This window comes from Catharus ustulatus, chromosome 9 (genome assembly GCF_009819885.2).
Source record: "Catharus ustulatus isolate bCatUst1 chromosome 9, bCatUst1.pri.v2, whole genome shotgun sequence".
Classification (NCBI taxonomy): Eukaryota; Metazoa; Chordata; class Aves; order Passeriformes; family Turdidae; genus Catharus; species Catharus ustulatus.
In genome coordinates, this window is record NC_046229.1 from 1,898,644 (window position 1) to 1,921,141 (window position 22,498).

Consider the following 22,498-nt stretch of genomic DNA (forward strand, 5'->3'; position numbering starts at 1 on the left):
TTTCACAAACAAAAAGAGAGGCTCAGAGGTGAAATGAGCTGCTCAAAGCAGTCTAGGATGTGAGGAGGAACATGTTTGGAGCATGGTTCTTCTGAACATATGAAAACCAACACTGAAATATCTGCTGTGATTGAGGAGCCTTTAAAAATCTTTAGGTACAAAAATCTCAGGTACAAGATTTTGCCTCAGATCAGTGGGATTTCCCATTTTTTCCCAGCCTGCAGATTGATTCCCAAATGTTTCCCCTGCAGCAGAGAAGTTCCAAGGGTGAGCTCAATGCTCTGCCGCCCCTCGGAGGCAGCTCCCAAACACCACTTTGGGTGAGAACCAAAAACCCAGGGAAAGCTAAAGCTGCCCCTTGCCTGGAGAGAGCTCACCTTGTCGTGCTCATCTATGGAGCTGAGGATGACCTGGGCAGCATCCTTGGCAATCTGGAGCTGTGTCTCAGTGACAGAGGCCCCGTGGTCCACGATGACCACGATGTGCTTGGACTGGGGGCGAACGGTCGAGACGTAGACGGGCCTGAGGAGGGACAAAGCCAAATCACCATCACCAAACCCTGAAATGCTCACAAAGTGGGAAAAGGCAGCAATCCAAACAACCAGGAAGAAACAATGAATTATAGCAGGATTTTTTTCCCCTTATGAAAACTTGTACCAGTTGAGAATCTGAACGTGCAGAAATGCCCCTCACTTCCTGAATTTTTTAACCTAAACCAGATTCTTCTCTCTCTCTGTCACAGCAGGAGCCTTCAGGAATAAACCCTGTTGCTTACACAGCAGCAGTATTTGGGATCACTGCAGTTCACACCAAGGTTTGAATGAAGCAAGAAAAGCCTCCTGGTACATGCTGGCTGCTGGGAACTTCACCCACACGTGAACTGAGTGCAATAATGGGGATGTGCTGGGGCCATGGCAAGTAAAAACCTGTGAGGCTGCAGGGAGCTGATCAGCCCAGGCTGTTTGGGCTGCTGTCAGAAGGCTCCTGGCCAAGGCAGGGTGCCCTGGGATGACTCTCACTGAGGTCATGCTCCACAAGCCTTGGATGTGCCCAGTTTTACATCCCCAGTGAGGACTCTCAGTGCTGCCATGTGTCTGTGCTAACACCAGAACCCTTGTTTTCATGGAAGTGTTTTCTGATCCAGCTCAATATTGAGAGAAGTGTGAAAGAGTTCACAAGCTCTCACGCCAAGGGTTCAACCTGGAATAAATTAGGAAGATCCTCAGCACAGAGGAATTAAAATAAAATGGCAAGTTTCTCTTTCCTCTTTAGTCCAGACACAAAACTAGTTACAGCCAAGTGAGAGTTTTGGGATCTGAATTTTATTATATCAAAGGCAGACACAGAAATCTTATTAAGAGGAAAGGAAATGCAGAAGATTTGAGACAAGGCACTGCAGTAAACAACTGGCACAAATCAGAGCCTGCAGCTCTGCCCTGGTTTAATACCTGCAACTGAAACAGGGCCTTTGATCTTCAAAGCACTGAAGCATTCACTAATTAATTCACCCAAAATACCCTCTGAAGTCAATATTAGCAAAAAGATACCCCTTATTTAGTCATGGAGGAACTATGACCCAGACTAAGTGATTTGGATAAAATCACTGATGGTTTTAGTGTCCAAGTTGTGAGCAGGACTGGGGCACCCCCAGCTCTCACCTCTTCAGACCACACCTTTCCAAGGCCCAGAAAACTCAGTCAAGTTCAGAACTTTGTGCTTTGATGACACACTGAAGATACCATCAGTGAACTTTTGATTGCTCAACCCTGACAGGAAACCAGACCTTCTTTAGTGTCCCCAAAAGGCTCCTGGATGTGCTGTACAGACTGATTAACTGGTGCAGTAATTAATGTGTGACCAGAGATATTAAAGCCACTTGAGCCTTCATCAATCCCATGGTACTGACACAAAAAGCAGGAAAAAATACTGGACCTCAATTCTTGGCTTCATGTCTAGAGAACAGAAACCCCTGTGCAGGAAACCCTGCCACCAGCTGATGCTTTATTTTTACTTTTTTATTTGAGTGGAAGGGAATTTTCACTGCTGTTTCCCTACCATCCATGATGTGCCGTCTGAACCTGGGGAAAAATGCTCCTACCTATGTGCCCCTCCCAATCCCTCATCCTTCCCCTCCCTCCCCAAAGTGATGCACCTGCCACATCAGCAGAATGTGTGTTACTGCTTTATTAACAGGGGTCAAGTATGAGTCAAATAGAGGTCAGATTTTGCCTGCAGGCTGACCTGTGACTTCCAAGCCACTGCTGTTTACAGCTGATTTAATTTGGGAGAGGTGAGGAACCTGTTTGGGATTTTAGTTTCTTAGAAGTGAAGAGCAGTGCTTTCAAAAACAACCCTAAAAAAACCCAAGGGACTCCATTAGAAGTTCCTCATGAATGTTGGCAGCTTGGCAAAGGACAACACTGAATGAAATCAGGGCTTGAGGAATCCAATATTAATGCTTTTCCCAGGAAATTGGAAGGAGGCAAATCCTACCTGCTGCGGTGCTCGTAGCTGCCTTTGCAGCGGAACTTGTGGGCTGGGAACACGGTGAAAATCCCTTCTTCTGAGCTGAAATATTGCCACTTAATTCCTGGGTTAGACTTCAGGTTATCAGCAAGGACTGCAGGTGGAAAGGGAAAATGAAGCAGAGTTACAAAGGCAGCCCAGACTCAGAGGTTTTGTTACTCAGGGCCTCTCTGGTGGTGCCTGGAGAACAACCTGGGCCCAACATGAAACACAAACTGCTCTGCTTGGGATGGGTAAAACTCACTGGTAAAACTTCACTGATTTGCAAACAGTTCAAGCCTTTTGGAAAGTCAACACTGGATTTGACAGATTTTGTTTAGTACGTGATGACAGTTCCTGAATCTCTGAAGCACACCCAGGTCCCGGGAAGGCCAGAGTGAGGAAGGAAGAGATTAAGGCAATTATATACAAAATATATACACCCCTACATCTCCATGGAAAATAAATACATTGTCAACATCCTTCCCATAGAGGAAAAAGCCCTCATGTAAAAAAATCTTGTTCTTTTTGGTGGAATAACTCCAAAATATTAAACAGGTTTGGGTGGTAGGGAAAGCAACAGATCCCATTGGCACTGGGGAGGGAACAGATCCCATGGACATTGAGAAAGGAACAGATCCTATGGACATTGGGAAGAGATTCCATTGTCATTGGGAAGGGAATAGATCCTACAGGTATTGGGAAGGGAACAGATCCTATGGACATTGGGAACAGATTCCATTGGTAATGAGAAGGAACAGATCCCATTGGCATTGGGAAGGAACAAATCCCATGGACACTGAGAAGGGAACAGATCCCATTGGCATTGGGAAGGAACAAATCCCATTGGCATTGTGATGGGAACAGATCCCATTGGCATTGGGAAGGAACAAATCCCAAGGACATTGGGAAGGAACAAATCCCATGGACATTGAGAAGGGAACAAATCCCATGGGCACTGAGAAGGAACAGATCCCATTGGTATTGTGATGGGAACAGATCTCATTGGCATTGGGATGTGAACAGATCCTATGGACATTGAGAAGGACAGATCCCAAGGGCATTAGGAAGGAATAAATCCCATGGCCATTGAGAAGAAACAGATCCCATTGACACTGGGAAAGGAACAGATCCCATGGGCACTGAGAAGGAACAGATCCCATTGGCATTGTTATGGGAACAGATCCTATGGACTTTGGGATGGGAACAAATCCTATGGGCATTGGGAAGGAACAGATCCCATGGACATCAGGAAGGAACAGATCTCATGGACACTGTGATGGGAACAAATCCTATGGAAAGTGGGAACAAATCCTATGGACATTGTGATGGGAACAGATCCCACTGGCATTGGGAAAGGAACAAATCCCATGGAAATTGAGATTTCTGCCTCGTAGTGCATTGGGAATGTCCCATGAACCTGGATTGACTAAGGATTGATGTTCATCCATGGAATCACCAATTTGCCACACCACTGATCTCAGGCAGCTCTTTTCCTTTAAAACAAAAGGAAAATGCTCCCAGAAGAGACAGAATGGGAAATCATGAGCATGGGAGGCACAAACCCCTCAGGAACAGGATTATTTTCCACTCAGGGCAGAGCATCCTCTCTGCTTGCAGCAGCCTGAAAATAAAATCTGGATATTTGAAACCTTTGGTTTTTACCTAGCAAATAAAGTGGATCACACCAGCTTAAAAATGTGTGAAAAAAAAATATTTATCTTCCATTTCTCCTTTCATGTTCTTTGATTGCAGAACTCAAAGAACTGGCAGAGGGGGGCTCTGATTTCCAGTGCTTCACCTTTAGCTCAGCATTCCCTCAGGACTGAAATTAGGCCAGTTTCATCTCCTGCATCTCCTCCATTATCAAATATGCCAATATTTGGGTTGGAAAGGACTGCAGGGCACGTTCAACCCTCAGCCAGACACTCTAGACCCAAATACCCACACTGAGGGGAGTGTGAGCTCCACATCCTCCACACTTTAGCACTTACTCAAGTTTCCCAGACTGGCTGTGGCCACGATGTTCTCTCCACATCCAGCTCAGTGTAATTACCTTGCAAAAACCGCTGTCCTGGCCTTTCCCCACTCCTCTCTGCCACAGTGTTTTACACTTCCCACAGTGCCTACAACTCCCACTGGGATCCTGGGCTGGGATTGCTGAGTTCTGTCCAAAAATGCAGCTTCACATGAGAAAATTCACTGCCTGGATGGACCAAGGACTACCAGAGAATCCTCACTCCCCTCCCCAAAATCAAGTTTTTCTCTGAAGTGCTGCTTTCTCCTGCAGGCAGAAGGGCCATGAGATTATAAAACATTTAAATCCTTCTTTTCATGCCCAGCCACCAGGATTTCATCGTTCTGGGGTGAAGTTGTTTTGTATAAAGAGGTTGAATTTCTGGTGTTGGAGTTTTTGTTTTGAGTTACAGAACTTGAAAACTGTAATTTCAAAGTTGACATGTGAACACTCAGTAAAAGCCTGGATGAAATAAACTGTCCAGTCTCATTTTACCAACAATATTACAGTAATAAAGGAGTTTATAATTTAAAGGCTTTGGCTTTTTTTAATCCTTGCTGTATTAAAGATAAACTTCTCATTCCTGCAAGGCCATGAGCTGTATTTATTTCCCCAAGAGAGTATGTGGATTTAAAAGTGTTCATTTTCCCCATAAAACAATTGGTTTTGAAACTCAAGCTCTGCTGTTCTTCCTTTTGACACAGTTGTGCTCATGTTTCCCCAGCAAGTGTTAGTTCAATAAAGCCTCTCCAGGGACCACCAATTTTATCCTAACTCTGCTTTTCCCCCCATTTTTTTTCTTTTTCCTATGACCACAGCAGACAATCTCCCTGCAGATAAGCCATGGCTGAAAAATCCAGACTTTTTAAACACATTCTTAATTTTCCATCCACTCAAGCTGTAAGAATGCCCTGCAGATATTTCCTCAATTCTTGCTCCTTGCCAGGACACACAGTAGATGATTTTTTTTTTAACCTAAACCTCACTTACCCCAAACTTTCTTGTAGTGCCTGTATTTTATTCCCACCTCCTCCTCCCAGGAAAACCAGCCCCTGGACAGGTTATTCCATCAAAAGCTTAATTCTAGACACAGACTGGGAATAAAAGTGGCCAGCTTCCCAGGAGGTGCCATTGCAAAATCCCATCCCAAAACCTCTGTCCCCTGCAGGAATCTCTGACCCCAAATCCTGCTGCAGACTGGAAAAGTTGGGAAGAATTAACATGACAGCATTTGAAATGCTCATTCTCTCTCATTATAAATATCTCACAAGGCAAAAAGGACTTTTAGGAAGAAAGCCCTGTGTGATAGAGTTTATAAAACTTCAAAGGGAATGCAAGATGATAACACTTAGCACTTCTAGATACCACTTTACATCTTCAAAGCACAGCCAAATCATTAACTAATTAATCTTCAAAGAACAGCACAAACAGTCAGGGGGAAAAAAAAGGAACTACTGAACATAATTGCTCCTTATAAAAGGGTTTCTTCCAGCCCTCCTCTTTAGCATTACATTTGCTGGGCTGCTGACCCTGGATCTCATGCCACAAAAACCAGGCAAGTTTAATTTTCAGTTCTCTGCTGACAAGTCCCTCCAAGACAAACCCTCATGGTGAAGAAACAGCACAAAGAAATGTGTTTATTGTAGAGTGAAGACATCCTCTAACTCTCCAGACAGATCTGATGCAGGATTTTCCAAGTCAAGCCCAATTCCAGCTCCTGTGCTGTCATCAGGAATAAAAGCTCTGCAGCTCAGCCACAATTAACATTCTGCTGGTGGCATCAGCCAGGACAGAGCCCTGCTCAATTCTTAGCACTCTGAAGGGAAAAGAAGTAAAAAAACTTTCATTTTAAGGAAAGGGAGCAGATTCCTCCATTTAAAGGATTTGGAAAGAGGGGTATGAACTCTTCTGCTCAAATAACTCCCAACCATTTTAACCCAGCCAAAAATCAGTTTAAAATACAGAGGTTTAAGGAACATTCCACATCCTGGACTCGATGATCCCTTCCAACTCCAGATATTTTATGATTCTAAGATTTTAAATGATCAACACCTGCAATAAAAGTGACAAAATTTATTGGGCAATTTGGTGCCACCACTGCATATTTCTGGGGAGGAGCACTCTGCCAAAGCTGCCTGCCCTGGAACAGACATTTCAGCACTTTGAAGGATGAGAAGGAGAAAGATTTACTGGTTCCCTGTTTATTCAAAAGGCAAAAAAACCTCCAAAGGAATCTGATAACATAATGCACTGGCTCTGGGGAAGATTTAATAAATAAAGGACTATTCAGAGTGGTGAGGACAGATCTCTTCATCTAACTGCCCAAAGCCTGTGTCTCCATCTGGAGAATAAAGACTTTCTCCTTATCTGTTTTGTACTAATGGCTAAAAGTAATCCAGATGCAAAACTCCAACCAAGATAAAACAAAGTCTTTTCAAGACATTCAAAAACATTTTAAAAAGCCACCTACTATCAAGAAAAAACAGTAGAAAAAGTGATTTTTTTTTAAAGCTGAGAGGAGACACATCTATTTCTTTCTCCCTCCCCTAAGATTAAACGTTTATTTTAACAAAAAAAAATCCAAAAATACTGGAAAAAAAAACAGATCTGAAAGTTTCATGAGCTGCATCACCCTTCTTAACACCCTGCTCAGGGTGGAATTTGGGGATGCTGTCCCTGAGGGCTCTCCCAGGCTCTGCTCCTGTGGCTTTGCCAGAGCCTGCGGTGCAAATTCCGCTCCCTCCAACACCTCCAACCTCACCACTCCAATCCCACTTTTTACTCTGGGCCAAGATTAACATTTCCAGAGCTGAGCTCGAGGTCGAGCAGAGCAGAGCTGAGCTGAAATTTATGTTTTGCCAGGAGCTTTTTATAGGCAGGATTATTTAAACTGCAGAACTCACGTGGGAAAAGGGGGGATACTCATGGGAATTTTGCTTTTTATGCTCAGAATGAAATGAAAAACTCATTCAGGAAGACACAGCAAGAAGACCCAGATGTACCCACAGTTTTTAAAGCATAAAAATAAGTGAGGCAGAGGTAGAGCCTAAACCCAAAGTGTCACAGATATTCCTCCCCAGCTCTGCATGAGGACACTTATGAGAGAAGGAAAATTATGAGATTAGAGGAATTTTTTTTTATTTGATCACTGTCTTCTTTCAGAGGTGGTTTTAGTTTAATGTGAGTGTTGATGGATTTATTGAGAACTGACTCCTGTGCACACCAAGGGCTCTGCCCTGAGTGTACCCTCAAAGGTAAGTGGTCCCACAGGAAGTTCAAATTAAAGAGTTTTAAGACAGATACACTAATTAGCACTTTCAAACCCCATTTACAGGGTGAGAGCATCTCCCCAGCTGGGAGGATGCTGAGCACTGAGAGCATTCCATCCCTCTAACCAAAACTGCTTCCCACTCCCTTCCTACCCCATGGCCCATGATTTCCTTTGGGATTTTCTGGGCTATTCTAATCCCAGCCCATGAGTTCTGAGCTCCTTTGGGATTTTCTGGGCCTGTGTCACCCCTGGAAGTGTCCAAGGCCAGGCTGGACAGGGCTTGGAGCACCCTGCTGATGCCTTCAGTTTTACATTTCATGTTTTTTAGATTCTGTTCTGTGTTAATATGTGACTCTGCATTTCATATAAAGTGTTCCAGGCTCTCCTCCCAGCCCAGGCACACAGAACAATCCTTTCCCAGCCCAGAACCAAGGACACCCTGCAGCTCCAGCCCCAAAAATGCAACCAGGGAATTGAGGAGAGAATCTGGGAGGGTGGGACTGAGAGCCTGGAGCTGGGATTGGACAATGAACCCCAAAATGGAAATGGAACAGAACTGATAAAAGTGTGAAACTCCTGACTTGGGTCCGCCTTGGGTGTAGCCACAGCTCTTGCACTGCCCAAGGTGAATCCTTGGAAGGGTTTTTAATAAATCCCTGCTTTATTCCTGCCCAGTCTCTGTCCCAGGCAGCCTCTCCAGCCCTGGCACAGTGGGAGCTGTCCCTGCCAGGGCAGGGTGGGACTGGATGGGCTCCCAGGTCCTTCCAAGCCAACCCCACCTGTGACTGATCTCTCAGACCCCCAAACACAAACCAAGGATATTCCCTGGACCTCACCTACACAAAACTCCTCTCTTCACCCACTACCAACTTCTGTTTCTCAAATTAACCACTCTCATGCTGTTTTCCTGCCTCAATGCACTCTGTCCATCCCATTTCTCTCTCCCAGACATTTCCTCCCTAATCAGAACCTCCCCCCAAGGCTGTTTCTGTACCAGCAGAGCCAGAGCAGAGTCTGCTGTCAATAAATCCCTGTTCTTACTCTCCCTCATTCCCTCTGCTCCCCTGCTGCCCTTTCCTGCCAGTGCTGTGTTTTGAAGGTTCTCCTTTCATCAGGAATCTTTCAGGCCAGAGGCAAGGGAAGAGGAGGCACTTGAGCCTCAGTGCTGAGCCAGGGCAGCAGGAACCCTGAACACCCACTCACTTCACTTCTCTGAGAATTCAAACCAGAAATTTAAATTATGTGCACAAGAAACTACAATTTATTTGCTTTTCATCACTCAAAAACAAGGAATAAATATTCCTAGAATACTTATTTAACCTCCAACTTCTGCAGCAGAAAAATATTTTTACTTAATTTAATTAAAAACCTTGAAGTGATTAATTCTATGCTTTGCTCTTACAACAGTGACTCTAAACTTGCCTTCAAAATTATTCTGATTAATTAACAACTGCATGTGATTGAAACATTATTTTAATGAGTTGTTTGGGTTTGGTTTTTTTAATAAAGAGATGAGTAAAACAAAGCCCAGCAAATCACAGTGAGTGAACAAAGAGTGCCTGGCTTTAGGATGGGAAACACCACACAAATCATGGCATGTCAGGAAATCAGCCTGGCCAGCACCTGCATCCAAGATGTGGGACACAATGGATGGAAAAGGATCTGTGGGGATTGCTCATTTTTACATTTCATTAGGAATCCAGAAAGCAAAGTTGTAGGAAGAGAAGCAGTAAAGGAGTTTATAAAAATGTGGGGCTCTCTCCCCCTGTTTGTTGCAAGATGGGGAGGGTGGAATGGCAGAGCTGTCACTGCATCAGTCAAGTTAATAAAATAAATCAGCATTTTGTTCCAAAAGACCTCTGAAAATGAAAATAAAATAAAATAAATTATACCCCAAAAGAATGAACAAACAACACCTCCCCAAAATGAAATCCACAACCAAAATCTATTCATGTTCTCTGATTTACAACACAAAAAGTTGAAAAGTCAGATGGCACAGTTGGACCAAAGTCTGTCTAAACCCAACTGAAATTCCTGTATTAATCCACACTGATTAGGATGCAAAAAAGAGAAAAAAAAACCTTGCTGCACCAGAAGCCCAAAAGCTGAATTTTTCAGGGATAAGCCGTGTGTATTTTGGTTCTAAGCACATTTCTAAGTCCTTAAATGTGTCAAGAAAATGGCCTGACAAGACAAAGAAAGGAGATATTTGAAGATGCCCTCATATTTGGTGGTTTTTGCATATGACTGCAAAGGGAGCCTCACATGAGCTGAGCTCAGCTGAGGAGATCAGAGAAACTTCCCTGTGTGGCCCCTGCAGCAGCTGACACTGCTGATGCCAAAGCAGACAGGCCTAGGAAGGAGAAAACCTTGGGAAAAAAAAATTAAAAGGAAGAAATAAAAAGTGCAGAAACCACAACAGAATTATCCATGGTAGGCTGGAATAAAATCTTCATGACATTTTTATAAAGTACTTAGACTAAGGGCATTACTTTAGCTATCAGCTTTCAATCATGAAATCTCAAATTAAGAGCAGTGTGACACTTGCAAGGAGAAATAAAAGCTTGTTGCTATGGCAATCAATGCAAATTCTCAGTGCCAAGGAAATGTTTGAGTCTAATGGGAAAAAAACCCTACAACAGGAGGAAAGTAGAACTGTGCTGCTCACCAGAATTTAAGTCACGTCCAGGATTGAAGGCTCTGCTGTTGACAGTGGTGGAGAGTCTGTCACAGCTGATGGTTCTGGAAACGTTGGTGTTGAAATTCCCATCAAATCTGGAAAGGCAACAACAGGATTAGCAATCAAACATTATTTATTAAAGCTGAATTTACAGTGGAAACACAGCTTTTTAATGTTTCAGTGTAAATAATTATTAATAGTATGAGACTGGTGTTGAAATTCCCATCAAATCTGGAAAGACAACAATAGGATAAGTAATCAAACATTATTTATTAAACCTGCATTTACAATGAAAACACAGCTTTTTAATGTTTCAATATAAATAATTGTTTATAACACAGAGTTGAAATTCCCATCCAATATGGAAGGACAGCAACAAGAGGTCAATCAATTAAACATTATTTATTAAAACTGCATTTACAATGGAAACACAGCTTGTTTCAGAGTGCTGCAGTCAGTGAGACAATCCTTCAGGCAGAAGCCAGAGTGCAGGGATTGAATTAAAGCCCTTGGATGGACTGAGACATGTTAAATCACCCACACACAGAATGGAGTTTAGGTAAAAGAATAAGCATCAGTTTGAGTGTAAATTTAGATGTAAGTTTGAGTTTCAGGATAAATAAGTCAGTCAGTCAGTAAGTTTCAGTGAGAGCTGCAGTGTTTTAGTAAATAAAAGGTGCAGACACCAGAGTAGAAGAACAAGTTCTAGTGAAGGTTATCAAGCACACTGATGTTTTCAGGAGAGGCTCCAGGAGCTCCTTGTTAGACACCACTTAGACAAAACAGAACTTCAGTGAGAATATTGCTGACATTTTTCACATAGAACAAGACAGATGTACACGTGGTTCATATGTATCCTAGCATGATAAGAAATTAGAATTCTCACAAGTTGAGAAATAGTGGTTTGAATTTAGGTGTTAGCTTGTTGGGAAAATTCTATATAAGATTATGTATTGGGAAGAGTTGGTGTTTTTACTTTTTGCTTTTGCTATTGTTTCTTGCTTTTTGCTTTTGCCATTGCTTTTTGCCATTGCTTTTCCTATCCCTTTGCTGTGCCTGCAGCATCTCCATCACCCCAGCAGAAGATCGGAGCTCCAGCAGTGTCACCAGCCTCTCTGGTACCCTTGGGGACAGCTCCTGCTTCTATTTGGGACTTTATACCAAAATAGCCTGGACTTTAATGTCTGTGACTGTGCCTTTGGAGACTGATGCACTTTTACAATAAATAACCTTTTTAACAACTGCAATAATTTAGAGATAACCCAGCATGAAGGGTGCATGCAGAGCACCGGGGTAACCCCACCCAAAGCAGCCAAAGCTGAGCCCTGCACGGGCTCATCCCCTCTGCTGGAGCTGTTTGCTGAGTTATTGGCATCCTCCTCCCAGAGAACTTCCCAAGCCTCTCCATGGAGGAAAAGACACTTCCCAGGAATGCAGCTCTTGGATGAAGGCTGTGGCTTTTCTTATCACCCTTCCAATGCAACCACTTCAAAAAATCCCAGCTCTTTCCAAGAGAGCAAAACTGCTGTTGATTTTTTGTTGGCTGGAGAATCTGCAGCCCAAGATTGATTGATAACGCATGGGTTCTACAGAAATCGTGTTTGTCTTGGGGCAAACCCAAAAAACTGCACATGAAACATCTCCATCCTAAAGAAATATTTCCGTGCAAGGCTGAAGAACAACCCCACAGTGAAAAATAATGACTTTTCAGGATGTAAACGGATTGTCCCAGAGCTCCCATCAAAATCTATTAGTGATGGCAACAGGATGCCTTGTTAGCAACCAACATTATTCATTTATTGCATTAAAATGCTTCAACGTGCTCCAAAAATCATCCAAGGCCTCAGCTCTTCTCAGGAAGCCACTGTTAGTAACCCACAGGAAGATGAATTTGTGGATGTTTAAATTATCTGCAGCAGAGCTGGAGAAGGGAGCAAAAAAAAATCCTGCAGCCCAATCCCATCCCTCCTTCTCACAGCAAAAAGGAAATACAGTTAATGGGGAAAAAATTATAAATAAAAGATGAAGAATTGTTTGAAATCTCACAAATTAAAGACCAGACCTGCCAGCCTTGAGCAAGGGTTGCCCCAGACTGGGCTAGGTGGGATGTCTGACTCAAATCTCCTTCCAGGTGCTGTCTGCCTTAAAATTGACTTTTTGCATCTTGCAATGGAGTGGTTTTGGTTCCATGGCACAAGGGCCTGGAGAACTGAAAATCAGGATGAGGAACAGGCAGCCCTGTGTCAAACCTGCATTACAATATTTGTCACCATTTCAATGACACTGCAGAATTTCCCAGGTGCTTCTAAGTTTAATTCAGAATGCATTATTAATATATTTAAACATCTTCCCCATTAAAGGCACAATTAAAACCAAAGCCCCAGCACTTTCCAACCCATGTTTGTATCCTTAGCTGTAAATACTGGTTTTATCTTTCCTACCATGTTCATTCCTCAAGTTTCAAACTGCACAGACCTTCCCATCACTCACTTTGGAAGAAGTTAGAACACAAAAAAAAAAAATTGCATTTTAATATTTGAACACAAGCATTGATCAGCACCTTTTCTCTGACAGGAGACAATTATTACCAGTGTCTCTCTAAATTCTTACCTGTGTGTCCCTTTATTACCAGTGCCTCCCTTAATTTTTACCAGTGTCTTCCTAAATTCTTACCTCTCAAATTTTTAAATTTTTTTTACCTGTGTCCCTTAATTTTTACCAGCATCTTCCTTAATTTTTACCAATATTTCCCTTAATTTTTCACAGTGTTTCCCTAAATTCTTACCTGTGTCTCTTTTAAATTTTTTTTTTACCTGTGTCCCTTAACTTTTACCAGCATCCCCCTTAATTTTTCAATGTCCCCCTAAATTCTTACCTGTGTCTCCCTCAGCTTTAGCCAAAGTTTCCCTTAATTTTTACCAGTGCCTCCCTAAATTTTTACCAGTGTCTCCCTTAATTTTTTACTGTGTCTCCCTCAGTTTTAACCCAAGTTTCCCTCATTTTTTCCCTGTGTCTCCCTAAATCCTTACCACTATCTCCTTTAATTTTTACCAGTGTCTTCCTAAATTTTTACCTGTTTCTCTCTTAATTTTTTTTCAATTTTTTTCCTGTGTCTGTCCCTTAATCTTTACCAGTATCTCCCTCAATTTTTCAGTGTCCCCCTAAATTCTTACCTGTGTCTCTCTCAGTTTTAACCCAAGTTTCCCTTAATTTTTACCAGTGTCTCCCTTAATTTTTACCAGTGTCTTCCTAAATTCTTACCTCTTTTTTTTTTTTTATTTTTACCTGTGTCCCTTAATTTTTACCACTGACTCCCTAAATATTTACAAGTGTCTCTCTTAATTTTTTACTGTGTCTCCCTTAATTCTTACCAGTGTCTCCCTAAATCCTTACCACTATCTCCTTTAATTTTTACCAATGTGTGCCTAAATTCTTACCTGTGTCTCCCTCACTTTTAACCCAAGTTTCCCTCAATTTTTCCCTGTGTCTCCCTAAATCCTTACCACTATCTCCCTTAATTTTTACCAGTGCCTCCTTGATTTTCACCACACCTCCCACTTTTTGAGCACGACCACAAAAACTTCTCTCGACATTTCACCCAAAACATTCCAGGCGACAATGCTCAGAAAATCCAGAACCCTCACGCCAAGATATAATTTTAATTTTTTTTAAAAACAGATTTAAAGCCAATAAAATAAAAAAATAGATTTGGATTCACTTCCAAGCCATTTTGCTGCACCCCATCCCCCCCTGTGCTCCTCCTGGATCCCCTTTAATGAAGAAGGGATGGAAGCTGCATCCCTTGGGAGCGACCAGAGCCCACTTTGATCCGCTCCCCACGGAGCTCCACGTCCCTGCTGCCTTCCCCACACCTCCCCCTGACTGACGTGGGCTCTGATGTGCAAACTGCTTTGAACTTCACACACCAAATTCCCATCAGGCCACGCTCATTTTTATTCTCCTTCAACAGGATTTACGAGCGGGAGATGGGCGAGCGGAGGAGATAAAATGAATTTGCAGGAGCTTTGAATCCGACATCAAAACGCTGCTCGAGTGAGCTCCAATTGGATTTTGCTCGGCCTGAATTTACAGTGTAAATCAACTTCTTTTGTGTGTTTGGAGTTTAAGGGGAAAATGAGGGAGCTGTGGATAAAAATGGCACTTGAGCAGCTGCTCAGGGCTTCGTATTGTTTTAATTCTCTTTTTTTTTGCCTTTTCTCTGAGTTTATACAAATTCAAGCTGACATTAATATGCAAATGAAATTACATAAGTTCACTCAAAATTCAGTGTTTCCTTTGAAATTCCCGACTAGGCCTTGTTGGTTTGATTGCAAGGCAAGATTTTAACTCGTATTTTACATAAATACTTAAATATAGGGTTCCCACTGCATCTAAACAGAATGCTGGAAAACAATGTTTTTGTGAATAAATTCAACCCAAAAAAAAAAGCTACTGATGGTTCAGTTACACAATTTCTTCTGGCAAGGCAGCAAAGTTGCTCCCATTATTTCAAGTATTCTTGAAAAATCCAAGTGTATAGCTGCTCTCAGATTTAAGGAGAATGTATCATGAAGGAGGATTCAACCCAGGAACAGAAATTATTCCCAGTCTCACTTTTTTAATGAGAAATTCTATTTCAAATCCCATGTTTTCATGAGGAATTCTATTCCAAATCCCATTTTTTCATGAGGAATTCTATTCCAAATCCCATGTTTTCATGAGGAATTTCTATTCCAAATTCCATTTTTTCATGAGGAATTTCTATTCCAAATCCCATGTTTTCATGAGGAATTCTATTCCAAATCCCATTTTTTCATGAGGAATTTCTATTCCAAATCCCATTTTTTCATGAGGAATTTGCCCACATTAGAAGTAAAAACAAGAGCCCAGGAGAGAAATTTCCTAAATACACTTGATGGACAAAAGCTGCCAAGGGCAGGACTGTGCAGAGTCTCTCCATTTCCTAAAACATCCTGGGCTTAACTGCAGCCTGAAACTCTGTCAGAACAGCAAATACATCTTAAATTTCATTTATTGTGGCCCCCCACTCCTGCTCTGGAAGTGCAGCTCTTCAGATATTGCAGCAGCCAAGGAACTGAATGGGATTCAGTTATCTCCACTTAACTGCTCCAGAGAGGAAAGATAAACACAGAAAGAGCTGTGATAAAATTGAACTGCATTAGCAAATATTTAACCATCTGTTAAAAAAAAAAAAAAAAAAAAAAAAAAAGGAAAAACCAGACCACTTCTGAAGGCAGTATCACAGTCAGGGAGTAAATGATTTTCAAATAGAGGTTTGTAAACTCCCTTATTCAAACAGCTCCATTAATGTTTGCAATGCACCACTGCCAAGTAGGGTGTTTTACCAACAAATATTTCTCCATTCCAGCTCCTTCCACAAATTTGGATTAATGCATTCCCTAAGCTCTTATCAGCATAGTTAAATAAAGAGCAAAAACAGATTTCCAGCTGCCTTGCAAGGCAGCCAGAGTGGGAGCAGTAATGAATGCCAGTGCCCCTGAACAGATGGATTTTGGAGACCTGGGGCAACTTCCCATGGAAAGGCAGCAGTGAAATTCATCTGTGGGCTCCAGGGGAGAAGGGGGGTGATTCCAGCAGCTCCAAGGAGGAGGGGCAGTGAGGGGCACCCTCTCCCTGCTCACATCCCAAGGAACTGCATTTCCCTTCCCTGCCACGCCCCAGGACACGGAATGCTGAAGCACATCAGAGTGATGGGTCCTAAAACTGGGCAGAGAGGAGGATCAAGGTTAGTTCAGGGAAGACTTTAAAAGCATCATCTAGATTTTGTTGGAAAAGCTGCAGGAGCAGCTCCATTTCCTCACCAATGCATCTGAATAATTTATTTTTTTTCCTGGAAGGTGATCCTACTGCAGTGATTGCTGTGTTGAGAAAGCACTGGCCCCTAACACAACCAACTTCCCTGGCAAACTGGAACCACAGAAATCTGGAACCACAGAAATCCACTTCTGGAAATCTCCCACAAGAGAGCATCAATCACAACTTCTCCAGAAAAAGGCATTTTGTGTAATGGGCAAAAGACAAATACTGAAACATTGCCCACATATCCAACTTATTCTTAGAGTGGAAGGAGTTTATTCTCTTTTCATCTGCCAATATTCAATATAAACCACCTCTTTATCTGCCTGCTGCCATCCAGACCAGTAACATCTCTATGAATGAAGTTATTCCAGTCATCACTCCCAAGCCAACCCCCTAATGCTTCCCAAAAATTTCTTAAACCCCTATGTAGACACTTCTCACAACTGACACATATCTCAGGAGTTCCCACTCCTGATAAACAAATTCTCTTTATTTTTGCTGCTCTACCAGCCCATTCCAGACCCAAGATTTCCTCAACACCTCCTGAGAGCTTTCAGGCACCAAAACCAGGAGACTCCAACTTGTACACAAAGGTATTTAACCTCTCCAGGAGAAAGACACTTGAATTAAAACATTGTCTGGTAAATCACCACCCAGTTCCATCATGACAGGGAATGTCTGAGACAGCATGAAATCCATTCCTCATGGCTTATTCAGCAGCCTGTGCTGGTGAGGAAACACAAAGGTTTGTTTTTCCAGCAGGGATTTCTTCCAGGATTAGAAGATGCATCTCACTTGACATCCATTTTCCTTATCTCCCATCAGTTTGCTAAGAGCCTGGAGCACTTTATCCACATTAAATCTGCCTGGAGCAGCCTCTTCCCAAGGAGCTGGTCCCTGGTGCCCAGGGTCTGACCCCAGGGACACAAACACAGCTGGAGGGTTGGGCAGGCACCAATTCCCACCCCATGGAAAGCTCTGCTCCCTGCCCTGCCCCTGTGCCATTCCCAAAGCTTGGTGAGGTAGAGCTGAAAATGCCAACAGAGATATCTGGAGCAAGGATCAATCAGCAAAACCCAAAGGGGAACCCAAACCCCTGCCCTGCTCACCCCTCCTCAGCAGTCCCTGCACATGGATTTAGGTGTGGGATTATTTCCCTGAGCCCAAGCACATTCAGAGCCTTTGGTAAAGCAGCTGAGTGTAATTTTATCAGGAAATATTTGTTGAATTAAGGCCTTGCCAAAACCACTCGATAGCCACCAACTGTGCTGCCTCATCCAGCTGGGTTTGCAAATTCCAATTTATTTATTTCCACCACTTTCCAAACCAAGGTGGTTCCATTGCACAACCCTGCCTTGGAGGGGGCACAAACACAACTGCTGGTCTTACACCACTGAAACCAGAATATGATACAAATATACAGAAAGCACAGTCAGGCTGGGAATTTTAATCCAGACTGGAATCACACAGAAACTCTCTCATCTAACCCAACACCATGTAATGGCAATAAAATAAATATTGCTTTCCCTGTCATATCTCACTACTCATTAAACAGCCAATTTAAATGCCAGCCTCATTTTCTAGCCCAGTTTGTGCTTTGTTAGGTCCTGTTTTCTATCATTTATTTATAGTCACCAGGTGTGGAAATCTCACAGTTTATCCCAAGCAACATGACAAACTAACGCTTGGATTTTCAGGAGCAATACGAGCAAACTCCTGGAAAATTTTGTTAATGGTAACAACAGATACAAACTGAAGTCAGCAATCTATTAAAAAAAAAAATGAATAATAATAATAATTTAAAAATCCTTTCCAAGTTAATTTTCCCCAAACCAATCCAAACTTGCTGCATTCCCAATTCAAGGTCACTAAGTTGGACAATAAGAGGTTGAACACCACATGATGAACAGCTTTAAACACTGTGGGGAAACTTTCAAATTACTCAAAAATAGAAGATAATGCACCTCTGGCACTGTTCTTGCCCCAAATATTTGCTCAAATAAAGAGGCCACACAAGGAAACATCCAGATAAAGAGCACACAGAGTTCAGGAGTTGTGACACAAACATTTCACAGAACAAAAACCACAGGACTCAGCCAAGGCCAAGGCACAACCTAAGGCAAAGGATCTCATGGAAAAAGCAATTTTCACAGACAAATCTGGCTCTTTTTCCAGGTGACCTCTTCTGCAGCAACAGTTAATAAATACTTTAACTAGAAAATTATAATTATTGTTGCTTTAACACCAACATTGAACATTTTTAACACCAAGGATAAGCTGTTACCAGCAGCAGCACACCCAATTTAACTTCCTGCAAGTGCAGGCCCAATTAGTCCATCAATTAAACATGGAAGAATTCAAAATACAATCACACTCTCCAGGTGAATCAGCTTCTTTCCTGCTATTTTAACCAAAATGGGGAATCTCCCAGAAAGGTGATCCACAGGGAAGGAAAAGGAAGGGAAGAGCAGCAGATGGGACAGGCAGAAAGGGGAGAAAAACTGAAATTATGGCAGAAACATTTAGACAAATCAGGCAATTAACAAAAACTTGGAATTTTCAAACAAAATACATTTTTACTTTTTTTTTTTTTTTTGCCTTGCAGATGATTCCTACAGACAGCACTGGGTCCCAATGGTCAGATAAGCCTCAAGCAGCTCTTGCCAAGGTCCAGAACATCCTGCAGCTGATAAACTGATCTGGGAACCACTTAATTATTGATCCAAGTAACTGAATAATGAGAATCTCATTGTACAGCCTGAATGAGGAGCAGTGCAAACAACAAATTCACCCCTCTGCTTTGCTTTAAAGAGTGTTTGTGTTTGAAATGATCCTGGCAATGATCCTTATGCAAGTTCACCACAGGTAAAGAAATTTTACAGGACTTCCAAGCTATGCAATTTGGGAGGACAAAGTGAAAAGGAATTCACTGAATTTCCAGACTAAAAGCAGATTTCTCTTTTTAATGAGAAATGAGGCCACACTGACAAGGGGGTGCTAAATCTCATTTCTCCTTCCCCTCAGCCCTGGTTTGGAAGGTGTTCCTGCTGCCTGGTGATTCCTGCATGGATTTTGTGATCAGAGGGCTGAAAGGTTTTCATCCTCCAAGAATTCCTGACCCTTTTGTCCACACTGCCAACAGCCTGGATGTGCCAGCATTTTCCACCTTGTCCAGCAGGAACTGCTCAGAGAATTCCAAATCTGTGACCTTGGAGTCACCTGATGACCCAAATTACCTTCCTCCCTCTCAAATGTTTTTAAATCAGACTGAGATATAAACAATAAAAATCAGCCTGTAATCAAGGCTTGCACAAACAGAAAGTTACTCTTGTTCTTTTCAAGCCCACATGGAAGTAAATGTTTCATATGTTCAGCATTTCAAGAAAATCACTCCTCTTTTATTGGAAAAATCAGAGCTTCTATCACACATCCCTACAGTTAGAAAACCCAAATAAATCTCTGCAAATATGCAGCACAACAGAAATGGTTCAAGAAATGATAACAGAAATTATTAAAGACAACCAAGTGCCTGGATTTACTGCTCAAAACTCCTGCATTTAAAACCAAACCAGATGGGACATGAACAAATCCAGTTTCCAAGCAATGGACTCGATTTCCTTAAACCTCTGCTATCAAACAGCAGCATGTCAGCCTGATTAAACTGGAACACAGTGCTGTTAGCATGTGATGCACTGACCAACTCGTGATTTTGGCTACTTCAAAGGACACAGAAGTCCCATGACCAGCCTGAGGAGAGTTATTGAGGGCAAGCAGTGTCTCAGTGCAAAAACAGTGCCTTGGACCTAGACAGACTCTTTTTGTATAGAACACTATGAACAAACTTGCTTCCTTTTATTGCTTCCAGCTGATTCCCAGCTCTTCTTTAAAGCCCATCATTAAACACTGGTGTGGCAGAAATGTAAAAGAAGCTGAGGACAAGATAAGGAGCTGTGCTTTCTCTGTTTTTATCCAAAGGAGCAGAAAACTCAGGTTATTTCACAAAGAAACCCTTGTTTTCTTCCCAGATCCCAGAATTTCCTACTCACTCCATCATGGATGGTGGGATGGTGCAGCAGTCCTGGATGGCAGTCAGGGGGGAGGTGAGGTGAGCAGTGTAGGAAGCTTCCACCACCTGCTTGTTCCGATTCACAACGTCCAAGTACCGGTTGAACTTCTCACGGATTTTCTTTGCCAACTGAAAAAAAAATCAGGAAGTTTAAAATCAATCCAGTTTCTCTGTATTACTCCATTCCTTAACAAGCAATTAAAACCTGTGTTAAAGACAACTGTTTTCTGATTTGCTCGTTGTGTTTTTATTTTTGTGGCTGAAGCAAGAAGTTAAGTAATTCATTGGGGCTGCAGCAAGGAAATACAAGAAAATAAAACACATTTACCAGCCACCAATGGGTGCTTTAACTGAGCTCAGCATGTGTGAAAAGTGTGATTTCCATTAGATAAACTTGCACTGAGAACTGACAGCTGGATGTGACATTGAGGTGCTGGCTCCAAGGATGTGATGGAGAATAAAACAGGCCACAAGTCAATTTATTGAAGTTCTATACATGGACACCTCAGGAAAGCTCAAATAATGAAATGCAAAGAGCCAGCAGCAAATCTCCTGCTGATGGGAGCAACCTCAGGAACCCAAATAACCCAAATCCAGCCATGAATCTTCCTCTGCTCCTCAGCACCCTCCCCATCAGGTCTATCTGTGCAGAAATATTTCAGCACTTCTTTCATGGAGATTTGGGCAAAATAAGCCATGCCAGATGTTGTTTTACTGCTGCATTCCCTGCTGCCTTCCTGGGAGGCTGAGCAGTGCCTGGGTGGTTTTCTGTTGGATCCCTGGAAACTGGGAATTTTAAACTTTCTGTGCTGACAGGCACTGACCCCCAGGAGAACTCTGAATTTGACCTGAGGCTGTGGAGAAAGCTTCCAAAATTGAATGACAGAACTGGGATCATGGTGTGTAGTTTCAACAAAAATGTGTAATATCACATGGTGGAAAACTTGGAATTTGAGGTTTTAGAATAAGTAATATATAGAGGGCAAGATGAAAGTTTTAGGGCAGAGGTTTCTTCACCTTCTTCTTCATGAGTCTGGGTGGTATTTTTGTCATTGGACAGAAAAATCTGCATTGCAGGTCATGGGTGATTAGTTACTAGGTTAAAAGTAAAAATAATTTAGGTGGCATTTCTTAATTGGACAGATTGGCCCTTAAAAGATCTTGTAGAAAATAATACCCATCACCATTTTTAGCTTGCTAGCTAGAAGTGCTGTAGAACTCACTGTAATGTAAGTAAGAATTAATAAATACCTGAAAATAAATACGTGAATCCAAACAAGAAATACTGTCTCTCAGGCTTATAATCCCAACTCTAGCAAAAAAAAAAAAAACAAAAACCAAACCAAAACAAAACAAAAACTGCAATAATTTTCCTCATTGATCCAAAGCTCACTGTGCCTCCTCACAATCCACAGCTTCAATACAAACTGTAAAACCTCTAATTGATGATGTAATACAGCAGCAAGAAAATAATGACAAAAGTCACACCGGTGAAATTCCTCCTGAAGCCTTTTGTTGTCCGAGGGGACTCCTGATAAATCAGGACAAGGTTTAGAGGTTACACTGTGATTTGTTAGAGCCAGTTTTGCTCTCTTCACAAAGTGAAAACAAACAGCTTGTGGCCCCTCCCATGCAATTCTCAGACCATTAAAAATAATTAGGGTGCCTCACTTTGGAAATAGCAAATTGGGTACTTCAACCCTTCTTTTTTAAATGCTTCTGGGGAAAAAATTAAATAGAAGTAAAATTAATGATTTTTTTGCCAGCAAATACTTGCAGGCTGGTGTGACCTGAGGGCTGGTGGCAGCTCTGCCTCTCCATGCCAGGCAGATTCCAGGCTCTGGGAAGGGCTGAGCCTGCTGGGACATGTCCCAGGCTGGAGTGACTGTGCTGTCACATCAGAGCTCCTTTGTGTCCCCTCATTAGGCACCTCACAACGAGCCTGGCTAATGAGTGCCAGGGAAAAGGCAAAGGAAAGATCTGTGGCTGCTCCTGGAGCAAACAGGACAGTAAACACAGTTACCAGGAGGCAGCAGGTTTTACAAGGAATATTTCCTGAGACTTTCACTCCTGGTCTTTCATCAAAGGCAGGAATTGATGAAATGGATCTGGCTTTTA

General features: G+C 42.3%; 1 protein-coding gene across 1 annotated transcript in view; it reads right to left on the minus strand.

The window, feature by feature from the left end:
• The window catches only part of LOC117000306 (VWFA and cache domain-containing protein 1-like), an 89,533-nt gene that overhangs the window by 32,076 nt on the left and 34,959 nt on the right, over positions 1 to 22,498 (minus strand). The window contains exons 3-6 of the mRNA XM_033067849.2: positions 20,361 to 20,509; positions 10,462 to 10,568; positions 2,494 to 2,620; positions 378 to 522 (exon numbers count right to left, since the gene is read on the minus strand). Of these exons, the coding sequence (XP_032923740.1) occupies positions 378 to 522; positions 2,494 to 2,620; positions 10,462 to 10,568; positions 20,361 to 20,509 (528 nt within the window). The remainder of the gene's footprint in view (positions 1 to 377; positions 523 to 2,493; positions 2,621 to 10,461; positions 10,569 to 20,360; positions 20,510 to 22,498) is intronic.